The sequence below is a fragment of the Eumetopias jubatus genome, unplaced genomic scaffold (genome assembly GCF_037043125.1).
Source record: "Eumetopias jubatus isolate StellerSeaLion01/CBP00866 unplaced genomic scaffold, mEumJub1_p1.0 scaffold_5, whole genome shotgun sequence".
Lineage (NCBI taxonomy): Eukaryota > Metazoa > Chordata > Mammalia > Carnivora > Otariidae > Eumetopias > Eumetopias jubatus.
The window spans coordinates 88,384,867-88,402,832 of record NW_028274811.1 but is presented as its reverse complement, the minus strand read 5'-3'; the positions used below and the strand labels follow the sequence as shown (position 1 = coordinate 88,402,832).

General features: G+C 40.0%; 2 protein-coding genes across 4 annotated transcripts in view; one reads left to right on the top strand and one right to left on the bottom strand.

Moving 5' to 3' along the window:
- The window catches only part of MCC (MCC regulator of Wnt signaling pathway), a 388,904-nt gene extending 383,647 nt beyond the window's left edge, over window positions 1-5,257 (top strand). For all 3 annotated transcript variants that reach the window (XM_028102838.2, XM_088023429.1, XM_028102839.2), the window contains 2 exons: window positions 1,070-1,192; window positions 2,876-5,257. In XM_028102838.2, the coding sequence (XP_027958639.1) occupies window positions 1,070-1,192; window positions 2,876-3,056 (304 nt within the window). In that variant the 3' untranslated portion in view covers window positions 3,057-5,257. The remainder of the gene's footprint in view (window positions 1-1,069; window positions 1,193-2,875) is intronic.
- A 3,665-nt stretch (window positions 5,258-8,922) lies between these two features.
- DCP2 (decapping mRNA 2) overlaps window positions 8,923-17,966 on the bottom strand; it is a 53,004-nt gene continuing 43,960 nt past the window's right edge. Inside the window, exon 11 of the mRNA XM_028102840.2 lies at window positions 8,923-16,515. Within this exon, the coding sequence (XP_027958641.1) occupies window positions 16,352-16,515 (164 nt within the window). The 3' untranslated portion in view covers window positions 8,923-16,351. The remainder of the gene's footprint in view (window positions 16,516-17,966) is intronic.

Here is a 17,966-nt window from a genome sequence, read left to right as displayed (position 1 = left end):
CAAATAACGGATCAGATTGTGCTGCATGTGAGATTTGTGCTGCACAGGGCCCTGACGATGCAGTGACACTGTGCCTATGACAGGGGTACCTCTGGAGGGAGGGTGCTCATGAGTGTTTCCCTGCCCAGGTCTTATGCTCGAGGTAATCAGAGGAAGACAGGAAGTGCACTGGGCACTAGAAACCTCCCCTAACTGAATCCTAAGTCAATTACTTTGGCTTACCCAGCAGTAAAGAGCCCACAGAACTCGAAGGCTTGGGGGAGGGAGGTTGTCAAAGTGCAAATCTAAGTACTTTAAAGAGGAACCAAGGACCTTGAAAATGAGAGTATCGGGGCGCCTGGGTGGCTCAGTCGTTAAGCGTCTGCCTTCGGCTCAGGTCGTGGTCCTGGGGTCCTGGGATCGAGCCCTCCATCGGGCTCCCTGCTCTGCGGGAAGCCTGCTTCTCCCTCTCCCACTCCCCCGGCTTGTGTTCCTTCTCTCCCTGTGTCTCTGTCAAATAAATAAAATCTTTAAAAAAAAAAAAAAAGAAAAAAAGAAAATGAGTATCAATTTCTACTCCATCACTACTGTTTTTTGTTTTTACGAAGTAGGATCATGTTGATTTCACGGAGTCCAGACTTGTCCAAGGTAGGGCCCCAGACCAGAGGTTTCTGTTCTCAAAGCGGTGATTCAAGAGATACTTCTTAGCATTCCTGGAAAAGAGGGGGGTGGAACCCAAAGGAGGTTTTGTGGTTAAGGTGCACTCGTGAGCATTTGATAGGCCCACAGGACAAAGGAACTTCTAGATTGGCTGATTCCGTATCTGGATGGCTACAACCTTCTGTCTTGTTCCTTTGTGACACGTACTGCGATCTGAGCTCTCCAAAGGGCCCTTACCAGCCTTCAGGAATGCAGTGGTGAGATGTTTTGGACCTGAGGGGACCTCTAGGTACCTCGAATACCTTCCGTTTCATACCTGACTTTGACTTGGCAGCTCAACCTTCCTCCTCTGCCACCATTTCCAGGGTAACAGCCACCGCCCTGATCTTGTCAAGTTACTCCAGGCGTGCTTTGTCTCTCCTCCTTACAGAGAAAAGAAGTTAAAGGCCAGAGTTCAAGAGTTAGTGAGTGCCTTGGAAAGACTCACCAAGAGTAGTGAAATCCGACACCAGCAGTCGGCAGAGTTCGTCAATGACCTAAAGCGAGCCAACAGGTAACATCTCCATTTGTGGGTTTCCGGTGGTGCCTGGACTCCTATACCAGGAAGGGCATTTCCATAATTGCTGGGAACCTCACCAGCCTGCGTCCCCCCTACCCCAAGTCCTGGCCTTCCCTAAGGCATCATTTCCCAGTGTTCCATAGGAAACTAAGACATGCTCAGTAAAGGCTTCTCCTTGGGCCAGATGTGTTTGGGAAATGCAGCATACTAAGGTCCCTTTAACAATTCCTACCATAAAGGTTCTGAGAAGTTATAAAATTAAAAAAAAAAAAAGATGGCGTTTAAGCCAACATTTTCCAGACAAAAAACTGGCTGTGTAACTTTTATATGAGCAACAGCTTTTATTAGTAAACTCTGGTCCCCAATGTGGGGCTCTAACTCATGACCCCGAGATCAAGAGTTACTCTACCAACAAAGCTGACCAGGTGCCCCTGTTGGTGGAACACTTTATGGGGCACTTCCGTAAGAACGCAGCCTCAAGCTTTTTGGGCTCAGGACCCCTTTATGCTCATAAAAAACTAAGGAACCCAAAGAACTCTGTTCTTATAAATTACTTATCTATTGATAAATCTCGGCTTAGAAACTGAAACCAAGACCAATTTTTCTAAGTTTTTGTTTATCAAAAAAATAAATTCAAAAGAATAGTAATAAATTGGTAACACGTAATACCATTGGCATTTATTAAAAAAACTATTTTCCAAAAAGATAGAAAAGTGGCACGGTTTTTACAATCTGCAAATCTCTTTACTGTCTGGTTGATTTTGCACCTTCACTTCTACAGGCAGTATTCTGTTGTGGAATAAATTGGGACACCTAGCTTCATGTGGAGCTGAGGTAAAGGGCGTCCAAGCCCGCTCTCCTGAGAGGGTTTTGGGAACCTAGGGAGTCGGTCTCCAGACCACACTTGGAGGACCTAACTGTACATGGAAGGGACTGGGCTGCTATTTTGGACCAGAGCAGGTATTAGGGCTTATCCAGCCCTGGGTCAGAGGGGCCTATGTTCTGAGGGCTGGCAGCAGGAGTTGATGGCCTTGTGCTCTGAATCCCACCAGCCCAAAGCGTAAAGAGAAGTCCTCGGAGCCTTCCTCCTCCTAGGTGGGGTCTCTTAGACCGCAGGGCTTGAGAACACTCCTGGTAACTTACGCTGGACCATCTGTTGCAGGCAGCCGTGGAACGACAGACTCATTACTTGTATTTATTCTTAAAGATTTTATTTGTCAGAGAGGGAGAGAGAGCACAAGCAGGGGGAGTGGGAGAGGGAGAAACAGGCTCCCCACTGAGCAGGGAGCCCGATGAGGGGCTCAGTCCCAGGACCCTGGGATCATGACCTGAGCTGAAGGCAGATGCTTAACGACTGAGCCCCCCAGGCACCCCTCATCACTTGTATTTAAATAACAGACTTCTGAAATTCAGCTGCCTTTTCTTTCTTACCTATTTTGGATGTGGCTAGTCTGGGTCCTTGGTTTACACCCTTCCTAACAGATTAGGGACAAGCCTCCAGCAGGGAAGCGACCTGTAGTTAAGCCAACAGGTGAATGGCCGTGAGTGCTGAATACTTGACTTCCTATTCTTTAGAGGCTGAGTGACCTCTCCGGACCTGCTTACCCAGCAGACAGGACAGGGTGTGTCTCCACACTACTCAGATGACTCTTCCCTCTCCTCCCTGCTCCCACACAGCAACCTGGTGGCTGCCTATGAAAAGGCCAAGAAGAAACATCAAAACAAACTGAAGAAGTTGGAGTCTCAGATGATGGCCATGGTGGAGAGACACGAGACCCAAGTGAGGATGCTCAAGCAAAGAATAGCTCTGCTGGAGGAGGAGAACTCAAGGCCACACACCAATGAAACTTCACTTTAATCGGCACTTGGGCACCAAAGCTCTGCCTGTGGAAGCTGAACCTGAGCAGGTCACCGGGGAGAGAAGGGCCCCGGGAGACAGAGCACCTGGTGGGAGAGACAAAAGGGAAGGCCAGCAGGTAGGTCAGCACCTGCGCAATGGAGTACCGTGGACTCCACGCCACGGACGAGTGGCCTGCTGACCCCGAGTGGACTGGAGCCAGAGGGTCCCGTTCCTCCCCGTCTGGGCCTGGAGACGGCGTGTAAAGAGCAGGCCTTGCTTCTGCTTCTAGCGCGGGCAGCCCCTCCCCAGCCTGTTCTTTCCAGAGGCTGTGCGTCAGTGGTACCCTCGGCATTTGTTTTAGAAGACCGTCCGTTCTGTTCTTTTTTTGGTGGTGACCGGATCTCTGACATCCCCAGTTTCTTGTCTGTCTTTCTCCTTCAGGGACAAACCCTTGACACATGTGGGAATGCGGAGGGGGTGTCTTCAGCTTCTAGAACTGCTGATTTGCTTACTGCAACCAGGCTTTGGTTTTCGAGACCCACGTACCAGCTCTGAGACGCAGGCTGTCACTCAGAGGTGCTCTGAGAGGCGGATGACAGGCGATGGTGCGTAGGGGCCACAGTCCCTGATACACTCGAAGTTACAGGTAGAGCAACCCCAGGGCTTCGCCCTGAACAGTTCTTTTTGGGAGCATGAGCACTTCACCTCTCACTGTGGAGGTAGCGCTGGGAAGGGCACTTTCTTTTGACTGGGGTGATTTTCCCTTCCAGTGGAGCCTTATTAAAGCCAAGACTTAGAGCTGAAATGGTTCTGTTGATACACAGAGTGGAACTAAAATTTTATCAGGAGTTTCTTCAAGAGCAGGGGAGCACTGTTAGGACTTTTGCCCACCTGAGGGCTCCACATAACTGCTGTTGTGCATGAACCAAAATTCACCCGTAGGAGTACATACATAGCTCTGGACCTGCCTCTATTTCTCTAAGGGCAAGAGGCAGGACACTGAGTAGAATGTTTTGCAGGCTGAGCCCGCCTATTTAAGAGACGGCTACGGAACCATCAGTTCAAGACTTCGCTCCTGCTCTTATGAAAGGCAGGGGGTAAAGGAATGGTCGTTGAGACCTCCTTTTATCCCGCCCCCCAAAGTGGAGGTTAGTATACGGTACTTAAACAGGTTAAATTTCAAGCAAAATGCTGACAGGGCTGGGCCAGGACCAAAGTACCTGAATTCTTTCAGGAAGGCCTCCATCTTAAATTCATTATTCCATCTCTGTCTTTCACTTCTTCTATAGTTACCCTACACTGATACATTGTAAAGGACCACTTGCCTTTCATTCTGTAGTACTTTAAGATCCACCCGAAGTCCCCTGGGAATTATATCCCAAGAGTTCACAGTTTTGCTCATAACCAGGTCACCACATTAGAGTTCCAATGTCCATGAGCTGAAGATCTGTTTTCAGACAACCTGATACAAATTCCTCAGCTGCCTTTGCACTGGAGAAGGCTACTCCAGCCACCACCTTGGAGGGCAGAGCAGTTCGAGCAGTTCTATCCCAAAAGCAACCACCCTTTTTCTTAGGCCAGCAGTAAGGCTGCCCATCTTCCCAAAAAAGTCACCAAAAACCAAAAAAACCACTGCCAGTCTGGAAGGACCAGCTTTTGGCTGGTTTGATCACTGTGAAAGTGCCCACCGGCTCCTGTTTGTTATGGATCTTCCATTTAGTCAAAGTTGGTTCTTGTGATTTTTTTTTTTTAATCAATTTTTACTCTTTGGATAAAGTTTCATTTTGTCATAAGGAAAATGTGACTGAAAAAGTTATATGCAAAAAAAAAAGTTTAAAAGACAAAATACTGGTTTTCCCCATTTTTCAGTTTGCCGAGGGGAAATATTTGTGACTGAACAGACATCAAAACAGCTTTCATCTTCACCAACACTGAAAAGTATAGCTGACACAGGAATATAATCCTGTCTGCTGACTTCTGTCTACCATTCTTGGTCCAGCTTATAAGAAAACTCACCCTTTTAGCGTCATGTAACTCTTCCAGACCTAAGAGGTCTCAGCTCCTCCATTATAAGCCCCAGTATTACTGACCCTACCTGGCCTCCTTTCGAATTTATGCTTCAACATAATACTTTTAAATATGTGGTGATTGGGTGAAAACTATTTCCCCAGAAAAACTGTTACTTTCATAAATGTGTGGAATAAAAACAAGCAATTAAATAGTTGATTTCCTTTCCTTGTATTTTTCAAATACTCCCTAAGACAAGATCCTTGTTGAAGGTGAACCAACAGGCATTTGTTTATGCTAATTGTGGGGCCCACTAAAACCACATTGATTAAATAATTGCAGGTACCTGAAGACTTTTTTTTATAACTTGAGTTTTTCTTTCTAAATAGTAGCTGGTTTATATTAACCTCTCCATCAAAGGTAAACAATGATACTGATTAAACTTGTATGAGGTTAAAAGTCTTCAGACTTCCATGTTTTTGTTTTCCACTTCCCTCAGTAGTTACCTCTTTTAGGCAGTCATCTTCTCTGTTCCAACTTCGGCTCTTAGAGAAACAGGCATGGGAAGAAAGGATCCATTTCACAGTTCCCTTGCAGTGTATTTCCCACTGCTGAATTAAGGTAAAAATGATAGGCAAAAGAGACCGTCTGTAGCTGGAGTAGCATCAATGTGTGGGCCTACCAATTGATCTGATGTTCTGCCAAAGCCCGTCTGCACCAGCTACCAAAACTGCTATGGACTCGCAGGTGGTTAAGATTCCTCTTGGAGACTTAATACCGAAAGTTATTTATGATTAAATATCTTAAGTGATCAGTTGAGATTGATCAAGCCCTTCCTCCTCTCCTGCTCCAGCCCCAGAGGTACACTAGCTGTTTCATCATTGCCAATGCAGGTAATTAACTGTTTCAGATTCACGCTCATCTACAAGCATGTCAGCTTTCTGAAGTTAATATCCAAGCTGTCCGAAACTGGAATGTTAGGTTAATAAAAAATTAAGTGCCAGTTAAACATAATTGCTTAATTCCCCATTGAGATGCTTGCACTTGTTGCTAAGTCTTCCTCTGAGCCTGCAGCAATACTTTTACAGGGATCTCAGAGAACTTTAAATGAGAGCCTTGACATTCTGACTACTCCAGAAAGGCGACCAAATTAGAGCCTATATGATTTCTTCTTAAAAACTGTTAAAGTGGGCGCCTGGGTGGCTCAGTTGGTTAAGCGACTGCCTTCGGCTCAGGTCATGATCCTGGAGTCCCAGGATCGAGCCCCACATCGGGCTCCCTGCTCCGCGGGGAGTCTGCTCCTCCCTCTGACCCTCTTCCCTCTCATGCTCTCTGTCTCTCATTCTCTCTCTCAAATAAATAAAATCTTTAAAAAAAAAAAAAACTGTTAAAGTAGTAAAATCCTTACTAGCCTCATCCTAAGAAAAACCTGAAACTGTATGAAAATCTCCTAGTGCCTACCTGCATATCGATTATAATAAAAAAACACCCCATAGTTTTACCTCATCTGGACTGGACTATGCCACTGGCATGAGTTAGGAACCTCTGTAGTTGCCTGTTCTCTTCTAAAGGTGTTCTACGGCCACTAGTTACCCTGCAATTATTTTTAAACTCTGTCAATTATCTTAAAGCTCTCGAGAGTTTGGGGTGTCACGTTCATATGTTAAGTAGTGAGAAAGACATCCAGACTACAGAAAACAGCCAAAGGATCCCTAAAACTTTAAAGCCATTAGCAGACGCCTAACTGGGAGTTACGTCTCCTCTGTGAAACTATCTAAAGCGAACAGATCATGCTAGGTTTATAGCCGTTCCTGTATTTCTAGATGCAGCAGAGATAGAACATTTTTGGAGGCCAAAAGGGAGAGAATTCTCTGATGAGTGAAATTTCTGCACTGAATTGAATTAGGGTGCAGTTACAGGGTTGCCGAGGTTTTTTCCTGCAGCTTTGTAGAACCACAGTATAAAAAAAACTCCAAAAAAAAGTCAGAGAGCAAATATTTTTCTATTTATCTATGTGGAATGGCCTATTTGACAAGCAATGATACAAACTCTACTTGCTGCCCACCTATTTCTCACTGAGGTTTATCCAAATCCTATTCTGTTTCATTGAAACCTTGTATTTATGTAGGCCAGGCTGAAAGCTATGAATCTGTGGCCTTCTGAAGTTCCCTGTTTCACACCCTTGAAGTTACTTTCTAATAGATATGTGTCTTCAGCTGCCAAGCACTCACTTTTTAGAATTGGACCCAGAACTACCTAAGTAATGCTGACTGCTGCCACCGTTATCATCACTGAGCACTCGACGGCTGTTAAAATACAACCAAGCTGAAAAGCAGCTGTACCTGCATTCTTGTTTTACCAATTCCTGTATAGAGGAAGACTGTTTCACATACAACGGTTGCATTTTTGACTAAGAGTTATATTGGATAAATTCTCTATCACACTGCATCTGAGTGAGCTCTTGCATGGGACCAAGACAAGAAATCAATCTGCCCCATAGCAGCAACTGCTATTGAGTAACTAGATCCTTGACTAATAGTGCTTGATTTTTCCATAGTCAAGGTTGCTACAAATCACTCATCCACTGATCATCTGAAATACCAGCTTAGCAGAATGAAGAAACAAGCTATATACAAAATTCCCTCACATTCACACCGATGACCTACTTTTAGATAGTGCTTGCTGTACCTTTTACTTTTGCACTTTCTGCAAATCAAATCCATGTGGAAAATGTTTTGTAGAACTCACAGAATTCACTAAGAGTACTCGTGTCAACGACTGCCAAGTGAATGAGAGCCCCTAATAATCTGCTTTTGTTTGAACCTAATGCAAAGATGACACATGTTCTTTTCTATTCCTAATCAGTTTCTAGACATATTAAGACTTACTTTGCATGAGATTTAAGTTTCCTATTTGAAAATGTGCTTTTAAACCACTTGAATTAGAAGAACCTGCTTGAATGTACGGTCAGTTATTAAAGCACATGTGACTGAGTTGGCATTTGTCAGTATTGTTCTACTGTTTGTACTGAAAGTCTCATTTTAAAGTTGTCCCTTAACACTGTACTATACCTTGTAATTTTTTAGATTCTTCACTTGTATGCTTTAAATGCTTCCAGATGCCTTTAGTTTTAGCTGCTGTAAAATAGCTACTTTGTGTTATTTGATATAGAATTGTTTAAAAAAAACTCCATTTATTTATACAGAGACATTTATAATATTTTACAAACATTCTTATATTCTGAATAAATATTTCTAATTCCATGACGTACTTTAACTGTGTTCATTAAAGGGTGATAAGACTGTCCGTCTGCAATACTGTTGTACATGTAAATGTCAAACCTATGCTGCTTCACGTTACATTGAAAGCCCTAGTCAAAGCTGGGAACCAGAAGACACTACATTAGGTCAAAACAGCCACAGAACCCTCATTTATCACCAATTTCTATTTGGCTGCCTTTTAAAATTTGGTATGAATGGGAAGTTATCTACTGAAAAATCTTTTATCATTTTTAAAAATCAGGGAAACACACCATCAAGAACTGGAAGTGCAAGGAAGTCACACATGACTACAGGAAAGATGGCAAGCAGCTCTGCAACCCATCTACCTGTCCACTAGAGGGACAATGTTGTCCTGCAATTAAGGCGTCTCTCCGGAGGAAAGCAAAGTATATACGCTGGTGCCCCTCTTAAGATTTTAAATAAAAATTATCATATAACTGAGGTTTGTAGTGAAGAATGTATTTCTCCCATGATCCAAGGGCTGTTTGTTAAGTATTCTATTTGGAAAGCCTGGATGGAGAACAACTGTTTAAGAAATACTGGATTGTATATATCTAACCAATTCTGCTTTAGAGCAATAACCAAACTGTTAAGTGTTTGAGATGGACAGTACATATCAGTTCTTTATTTTCACTTTTGCAGAGACACTCTTTTAACAGTTCTTCCCATCATATAAACATACCTTTATCTCATACTTGTCATTTTTGATTGGTCCAAAGAGACAAAATATGAGTAAGTTGGAACCTATAATAACAAGTAACAGCAGCAGAAACCAGGTTAAGGTAGTAATTAAAACTGCCCAAGCAGCAAAATTTATTGATATTGCACTACAAACAGTCTAAATTTAACACGATAATATTTTTACAGAAAGCCAATATTTGAACAATCAACTGTAAAAATGTTTTAAAATACAAAAGGAAACCTTCATTCATTCAAATTGTATTCTGTAAGATAAAAGGTTTTTCATTTCTAAACTGGTGTTATTTACATCAAAAAGCTTTCAAAAAAAAAAGAGAGTAACTGTTAAGACACAGGACTTTGTTCATTTTCTCAGGGGGGCATACAGCTGGCATTGCTAGTCCACTCTGGCAGTACAATAATCCTGCAAACATTTAAACTCACTGGAAATTCTTAATTTATGATAGTCACACCCAATATAAGTGAGAATCAGTCCTCATCCTTTGATTAACACTGAGGGAAAGAGACAAAGCTACTGTTTAGCCAGAATGTAGTAAATCCAGAAACACAATAAATCCAATTGAAAGGTTATCAATTTATATAACAACAAGGTAAACCCCACAGCTGTTTTGGGGTTCCTTTTCTACTCTAATTGACGACTAACCAAAACAAGCCCCAGGAACTTCATTACTACCATAGGCAGAATTACTCCCAATGGTTTACTTACACAGTCTTTTTCCAAACATTAAAATGCCCTAGAAGGTGAAGTCCTAAAATGCTATGATAATTAAGGCAAAAATTAAATGTTATATCATTTCACATAACAAAAATGATTACTAAGAGTTCTAGTCACATTTACTCTAAAGTCCAGTTTTCTCAACATATTTAGTGAAACCATTTCAGTTTTTTTCTACCAGCTTTTGTAGGTCCCACATAAAATTTAACATGACTCAGCATAAATATCTTCACCTTCTTCAGACTAAAACCTTCTCCCAAGAAAACTGTTTTAAGACTACACATCTTCCTTGAACATTACCTAATCTCTGCAGCATAAAAGACACTTCAAACCCTTGTTTTGGAAGTGGTAGGTTAAAAAAAAATTCTTACTCCCTTTCCCATCCAAACTAAACTGCATGAAAGACAATCTTATATAGGATTTCACTTGTTAATACATGAACTATAATTCCATTTGATTAATCATTTTATTCTGAAATAAGACTGTTTTAAGTTTACATTAAAGCCAACGGGTAAACCTTTAAATCTGAATTGTATATGTCAATTACCAAAGATGATTTTTATAAGGTATTAAGCTAATAAACTTCAAACACAATCATAAGAAAATATATATATGTGTGTGTATATTACAAAATGCGTGTGTTATATACACACATACATATATACAAAATAGTCCATGGTTTTATTTTCCTTCCCTGTTACTGAAGGAAAAGTCTGTAAGAAAATGGAAAGTCAGTTAGCTGTCTCTTGTCCTAACTTTGAAGTGAAATATGAGCAAAAAAGTAAAAGTAAAGACTCAGTTCTTCAGACACTTCTATTTGAAGTTAAAAGGTACAGCATCCAAATGCAAACCTAAAATGAACAACAGAGACAGCAGTGCGCTAGGACAGTAGTGAAATGCACAAAGAAACTCTTGTAGATAAGTCTTGTGCTTTTTCTATCAGTGCACATTATATACAGGACATGAAGAGAGCAAGTCCACTACTACTCATTCACTGCAAAAAGTATTAACATCTAACCAAACTGAGGAATAGTTACTACCTTGCTAAACTGCATTCAGTTGAGAACCTTTACTTTCATTTGCTGCCATCCATAGTTGATTCCAAAATTATCACAAAAGAATAAAAACCAAGATATTTTACAAAGAACTAATTTCTTAAAGCTTGAGAAATGACTAACAATGTAGATTTGTGCCCAGAATGTTTCACACCATAGTTTATAGCTAGAGATTATTTCAGAACCTCAGTGAATTAAAAGCAGATTAAATTAAAATGTTATATTCTACCTCAGAAAGTCCACAACCTAAGACTGTTACCTAAGACCTCTCAAGGACTAAGGACTAGCAGAACACTGCCCATTTCACCCCAGAACCACGGTTTCCTTTGTTCCCAATCTGACGGCTCCATGCACTGAGACCCAGAATGGCCCTGGTGTCCATAGCCTTCCTCTCTGCTTGTGGCCCAAGGGTTGAGTGAGATCATCTCTGAAGGGTAAGATATGATCACTGCATATAAGTTCCCAGTGGCAGATTTACCATAAGGATGTAGCACAAACTATCCTTCTACAGAAGGGACAAGATACAAAGGGCGGGTGGGACAGCGGTGGGCACTCCATGGCCTCTTCCTGGCTTCAGAAGCCAATAATCAAAACAACACCCAAACCCCTACAAGAGCCCTCCCACCAAAAAAGCAGCACATATATATGTTCAGGGCCTTACTCTTCCATTGGACTAAAGGACTAAAGAAGTCTACTAAGAGGAGGGTCCATGCGGGACGAAGTTACAAAACAAGGTAACTGACTCCTGCATCCAATCCCTTTCCCACAAGCGCCGTCGGCCAATACTACACAGCTAATGCAAGCACTCTGTCCGGGTCGATTCTTTTCAGATTGTGCTTTCAAGCCGGTACCACTGCTAGACCACCCCCTCTGCTAACCACAGAAGACACAAGACAAATGGAATCTCTTTACTAGTGATTTCATTAATCTGGGGACCAGATTAAAGATTTAATTATAAACATCTCTCAAAATAAAACTTCCATACTTTACCATAGTTTTTTATTTACATTTCTTTGTACTTTAAAGTCTAAGCAACTAAGCTGGTGGAAGCCAGCCCTTCAAGTCCACTCCCACGTATGAGAGGTAGCTTTATTCTTTTCCCTAGCTTTACACTACTGTTTCAATAGTAAATGCTGTTTGTCACAAGACAACTAGATGGAAAGGTATGGCTCACCATTCAGGATGACCGTACAGCTACCTCATGAAGTGGTTATGTCACACTCCTGACCATGGCTGGCTGTGCTCTGACTTACGTTCCTGTAAGAAAGCAGAGCACTTCGGTGTGGCTGCAGTTATAAATTATCAGCACAGGAAGGACCAGACTCCCAAATACCGATCTTTAAAGTGAGAAGAAGTACTTCAGATTTACTGGATTGCTTGGCAACCGTAAAAAAATAATAACTTTATCCAGAGCTAGAAAACACTTGGTAATGGCCACATATATTAGACACTGCTTGGCCTAGGCAATGATCACGTTTCTAGCCTAACACAACAGACAGCACTCAAGAACTGGTTTATCGTCTAAAATTTCTTCCTTACACTCTCACTATAGCTATCTCCTCCCTTCAGGGCACTTTTGTTGTATAATAGTAATCTATCCTATATTTTGAAACTGCAATCCAGAACTTTATTTTGAAAGCAAGGGACAAAGCCTTTATTGCCTATTTGCAATCTGCCATCTTCAGGACACCAGAGTATAAACTTCAAGAGCAACTCAATTCTAGGAAGAAAAGGATGCTGATGCCATCATAATCTCATTTTTAGAGTTCTCAGCAACTATACAAATACACTTTAAAGTCTTAGGACAGAATATAAAATGAGGAACTCTAGCTAGGCTTTACCAAGCTATCAGAAATAAGGTTTAACAAAACTGTTGTTTTACTAACACCTGTCTACCCATAGACAGGTACTTAAAGGTAAAGGATACTGATACCTTCAGACAAAGTTAAGACTTTGTCTTGCTTATCATTAATCTAAAATTACATCAATACATATGGAGCCCCTTCCCCAGGCCAGAATATAATCCGAGTCAAAATTACTAAGTGACACTTTTCTTCAATCATAAAAATGTTAATGAATCTGACCTTGTAACTATGATTAATATGCAAAGAAAACACTGCCTCAGAGAACACAGAGACACAATAGATGTCGATCAAAACAAAATCTCAACAGGCAGAGGGAGGTACTGGTACAAAAATAAAGATAAAAAGCTAAGAGATATTATCATAGTAAGAAAAGTAATTTGGCCAACAGTCTAATTTTTATACTGACTTTGCTTACTGTTCAAGTTAACTGTTGGAAACAAAAACAAAAGAGGGAGTTACGTAATGAAATGTTTTTAATGCATACATGCACTTAGACCTGAACTTTTCTAAAGACCACCATAATATGTTGAGCTTTATAATAAAATTTAAATGTAATCCCTGTGAAAGGATGTCATTCACTTAGATTTGAATTTTTTGATATTACACACAAACTACTAAAGCCGTAAAAGACAAAGTACTAACCCAATCTTATAGAATAAAAGTATTTTTGCTATATTTTGCTATACATCTTCATTATCTGCACTTGCTAATTGATATTTAATAGAAAAATAAGAATATCCAAAGCTCAAAGCAGCAAGCAGTGACCACAAATCCCTTGACAACAAAGGAAACTTGCTTTTATATATGAACACGAAAATCCAACTTAAGTTTCAAACCTCTTCAAATTTCACCCATGCTAAGGGTTCTATTGTTTATGTCTCAGGAAGAGTGTCACTGGTTGAAATCCTAATACCATTCATTTGCTATTTCTTAACAAAAACTTGTGAAAGCATGTAAACTATACCCCTATCTTTTGGATAACAATGGTTAAGTACAAAAAAATTCATTTAACATCTTACAAATCATTACAGTTATACATAAAAGCACCTACAAATTTTAAAAAAATAAAAGATTCACAGTGCACTGAACCTTGGAACATGTAAGGTTGGAACATAAGAACATTTAAAAACTGGATTCAAAGACCTTTTTTTCCTCTCAAAGACATAAAACACAATGAAGCCAACACAACTACTCTTCTCATCTAGCTTCTTAAAATGCAGCACACAGAAGTAAATTATTGCATATTCAGCACACTCCTTTATCACTTGATTTCTTCAAACCATGCTAAAATTTCTCAAAGGAGAAATCCAGTTCTGTGCTAAGCATGGCCTTTCTCAAGGTAACCTGAACACTGAGAAACTAATACACAGGTTCAAGGGAATAAGTATAGCAGATGTACATAAAACAGGTACATCCAACTTATACATTTTATGCATAGTTAAGTCACATCACACACATAAACTTTAACTCACATCTTTTTTTTATCTCAAACTGTCAAGAGAGCTAAAAGCCTCAAGTTACCAAAATCCCATCCCAACAATACCCTTATTTTGTTCCACAGTGCATTAAATGAAGCAGCACAACAGCAATAACATTTAACCATAGTTAAACTGCTGTAATTGAAAAGAGATAATCTGTTGGTTCTTGAAAAGGCTCAACACCTTTAGAGGACATACTTCTGGTAACTAACTCTAATCTCCTTTGCTTTTGTATTAAGAGCTGAAAAACCCAACTCTAGGCACCAGAAAGACTGACCAAAACACTCAAAAAACAAAAACCACACAGACACACACAAAAAATCACTAAAAATTATATGGTTTCCAGATGACAGTAAATGAGTGAAAATGATTTACCTGCTAGGCAAACTAAGTTTCCACTCCCTTAACAATTTAATAGAAATCTGGAATCCTGGGACCAACTATAAATATGGCTCAAGGAGATCCAAGCAAAGCAGCTGTATTTCTGGAAAGAACAGTTAAGAGCTTCCAAAAGCAATCATATAATGCATTTTTAAAAAGGTCACAGAAGGATTCACAAGTTTGTCACATTAAAAGATGCAGGATTATGAATAACCTAATTTTAAACACACTGCTGTAATCGTAAATTCTCCTGCTTAGCACCAAGAGGGTGACACTTTTATTAATAAATAGAATTTCTCCTTTAAAATCAAGCCATTTAAAAGCTAAAGCAAAGAGATACCAAGTGAATTCCTTACAATAGTACTTCTTCTGAAAGTCCCACTGGGTTAAATAGAACCCCTATTAAATAGGCTATCTATACAGAATAAAGATTTCTACAATAAAATTTACAAGCAGAGATATATTCTGTGGATACCACATGTAAAAAAAGATTTTTAAAACCCACATGGCAGATGCACACGCACGCATATGCTCACACATCACCCCCCCAAAAGAAATACCTTCAGTGAGGTCAGAAGCAGCCCCAAAACTAAAGCCCCCTTAAAGTTCTGGCGATTGTCCTCATTAGAGCTGAAATTCTTCTTAAAATGGGCATTGCCATCTTTATTTAGATTTAAGAATCCTGAAAGAGCAAAATACAGTCCTAGAAGTGAGTTATGTATGTTACCTTCATGTTCTGATCGTCCCCTAATGAAATGCTTTATTTGTACTTGGATGAACCACATACCCCTTCCCTTCTCACTCCATCATCCAGGGGCTTCAGCATGCTCATAAAAGCATGTCAGTTTCTGCTGCTACTGCAAATTGGAACCTAATACAACATTAGTTTCCAGAGATCAACACCAAGATGCAATGTAAAACCTAATAATGTCAGTATTCCATTCATATTTACACAACTGTAATAAGAGACTAAACTTTCACAGGAATGAAACCATTGTACAATACTGAAGAGCTGGTGGCAGGACGGTGAAGACAAGACCAAAGCAGTTGCCACCAAAGCAGTTGCCGGGTCCCGGCCTCCTTGCTCCACGCTCCCCTCTCCCCACCACTCTCCCAGGTTCGCTGACTGCACAAGGCTCTCAACTCCAAGTCAGAGTGTACTTCCCACCTAACTTAGTCCCTCTCCAGGCTGAGGACTTTGTCTTTTAATGAAGTGCTATGTTCATTTTTAACATGAACATTACACAGTAGATGCTGGCTCTAAATAAAACCTTTCAACAAATCTCCCAGCAGAGGAGGATTAGAGAACCCGAGTGGTTAGAAGCAGAGAAATGCGCAAAATGCCACCAAAGCAGATGACCTGTGATCTTGACTTCTGTGACATTTTTAGCTATTGCATTCATTTAGTATTTGTGAATTTTAAGTCTCTTTTAAAAATGTCAACATAAGCAAACTCTAATTGCAGTCACTGTCATGGATAGATGGAACATTCCCATTAACTTGGCTACCTGATGATGACTCAAACACTATTTTCTTGACCAGAACACGAAATAAAATCACAATCACACAGAAAAAAATGCTCTCATAAAAAGCAACTTAAATTCGTTAGCCAAACACTGAAAAGATATATCTGTATAAAAGGTTATAACTGCATTTACAGTGCAAACTCATGTTTCTTTCTACTCTCTCTTCTGCAGAGAACGTTATCTTCAGAAACATCATTGCCTCCCTGCATTTCTTTAAAACACCTGAGAAAGGTAAGGCTCAAAGAGACACCCACTCAAATGCAACAGGTCTCTGATCCTGGGACTTCCACAACACATCTGCTGCTTTCAAAGGTCCAAGATTTTCATTATAGCATTATGGTCAAACTTAAAACTCAAAAAGGCTCTGGATGAAAAGGGGAACTTGCAATGACCATTACATGCCACAGACTGTCCCTCGGCATGTTCTAGCAACTGGTCTTCACCGGAGCAAGGCAAGTCATATACAGCATCTGTTTAAATAAATAAACAAACAAACTCAATAACTTTATAGTAAGAACTCAAATACTGCCCTTCCCACCTTTTGTTCTACAGGAATGCAGGTACAGTATATATTTTTCCTCACCACACTCTTAAATCTAACCTAAGCAGAACTGCCAAGATACTTTCCTTTCCCTAAACTGGGGCTCAACTGATTTTCTAATCTATGATTATTGATTTCCACACATTCATTCAAAATCTAATCTCAGCCTTTAAGACCCTTACTATTCACATGCTTTCAAAAATAGGCATACTTTTGTCTACCTCCCATATTTGTTTTCTGTGCCAACATAAAGGGAGCTTCTTAAAAGATCAAAATGTAAGCACTGTGAAAAAAAAAAAGGCAAGCATTGTAAAGATTACAACTGTAATCTAAGATTTATAAAGAGTCTAATTCTAGAAAAATAAAGATGGAGCTTACCAAATCTCTAGGGAATATACTAACCTAAAGAAAAATCCAAATTTTCAAAATCATGGTCCAACAAAACTCCCAACTTACCAGGGTTTTGTTTTGTTTTTTTGTTTTAAAGGTAGAACAGAGACCTGACCAGGAAAGTGGATTGGGAATAGACAAAGAACCTGGGAGGTTCAGTCAGTTAAGCATCTGCCTTCAGCCCAGGTCATGATCTCAGGGTCCTGGCATTCAGGGAGCCCACTTCTCCCTTTCCCTCTGACCCTCCCCACTGCTTGGGAGGGAGCTCGCTCTCTCTCCAATAAATAAATAAAATCTTTAAAAAAAAAAAAAAAAAGGCTGAGACACAAAGAAAATTTCAAATGTTTCCCAGAACAAAAATCCTTTTATACTTCCCTTTCAAGACAAATTTTATATGTTCATACCATGCCCAACTAAGCTGGGTATATGAAGTTACAGTATACCTTCTTTTAATGTCTTCTTCCTGAACATATGGCTTTTTAAAGATTTGTAAAGTAACTGATTTCTGAGCTTACATTAATTAAACTATCAGCCTATCATGACCCCACCATATAACATGGCCAGAAAAATCTTATTATGGGAACTTCTACCTCCATATCTATGTATAACAAACTACTGATAGTTCCTACAACTTCATATTAACCTTAATTTTCCAAAATAGGGTTAAAGCATCTTTTAAAATAGTGTTTATCCTGCTTAAATCATAAACAGTACTGCAAGAAAATATGATAATGCTTCTTATTTCTTAGACTTTTCTATATGAAAGCCTGAAATTTAAATGGTGAATAATGTATATATCTCCTGCACAGGGGGATTTCACACAATTCAAAACATCACATAAGAAAAGTCTACTGTACTTCCAAATGACGTCAGTTAAATCAATATTACCAAAGAACTTTCTACATTCATCACCATTACCTTCCAAATCAGATCAACACACCTACTCTTTATAACTGACAAAGGAAAAGTTCCAGATGTCATTTTAAAAAA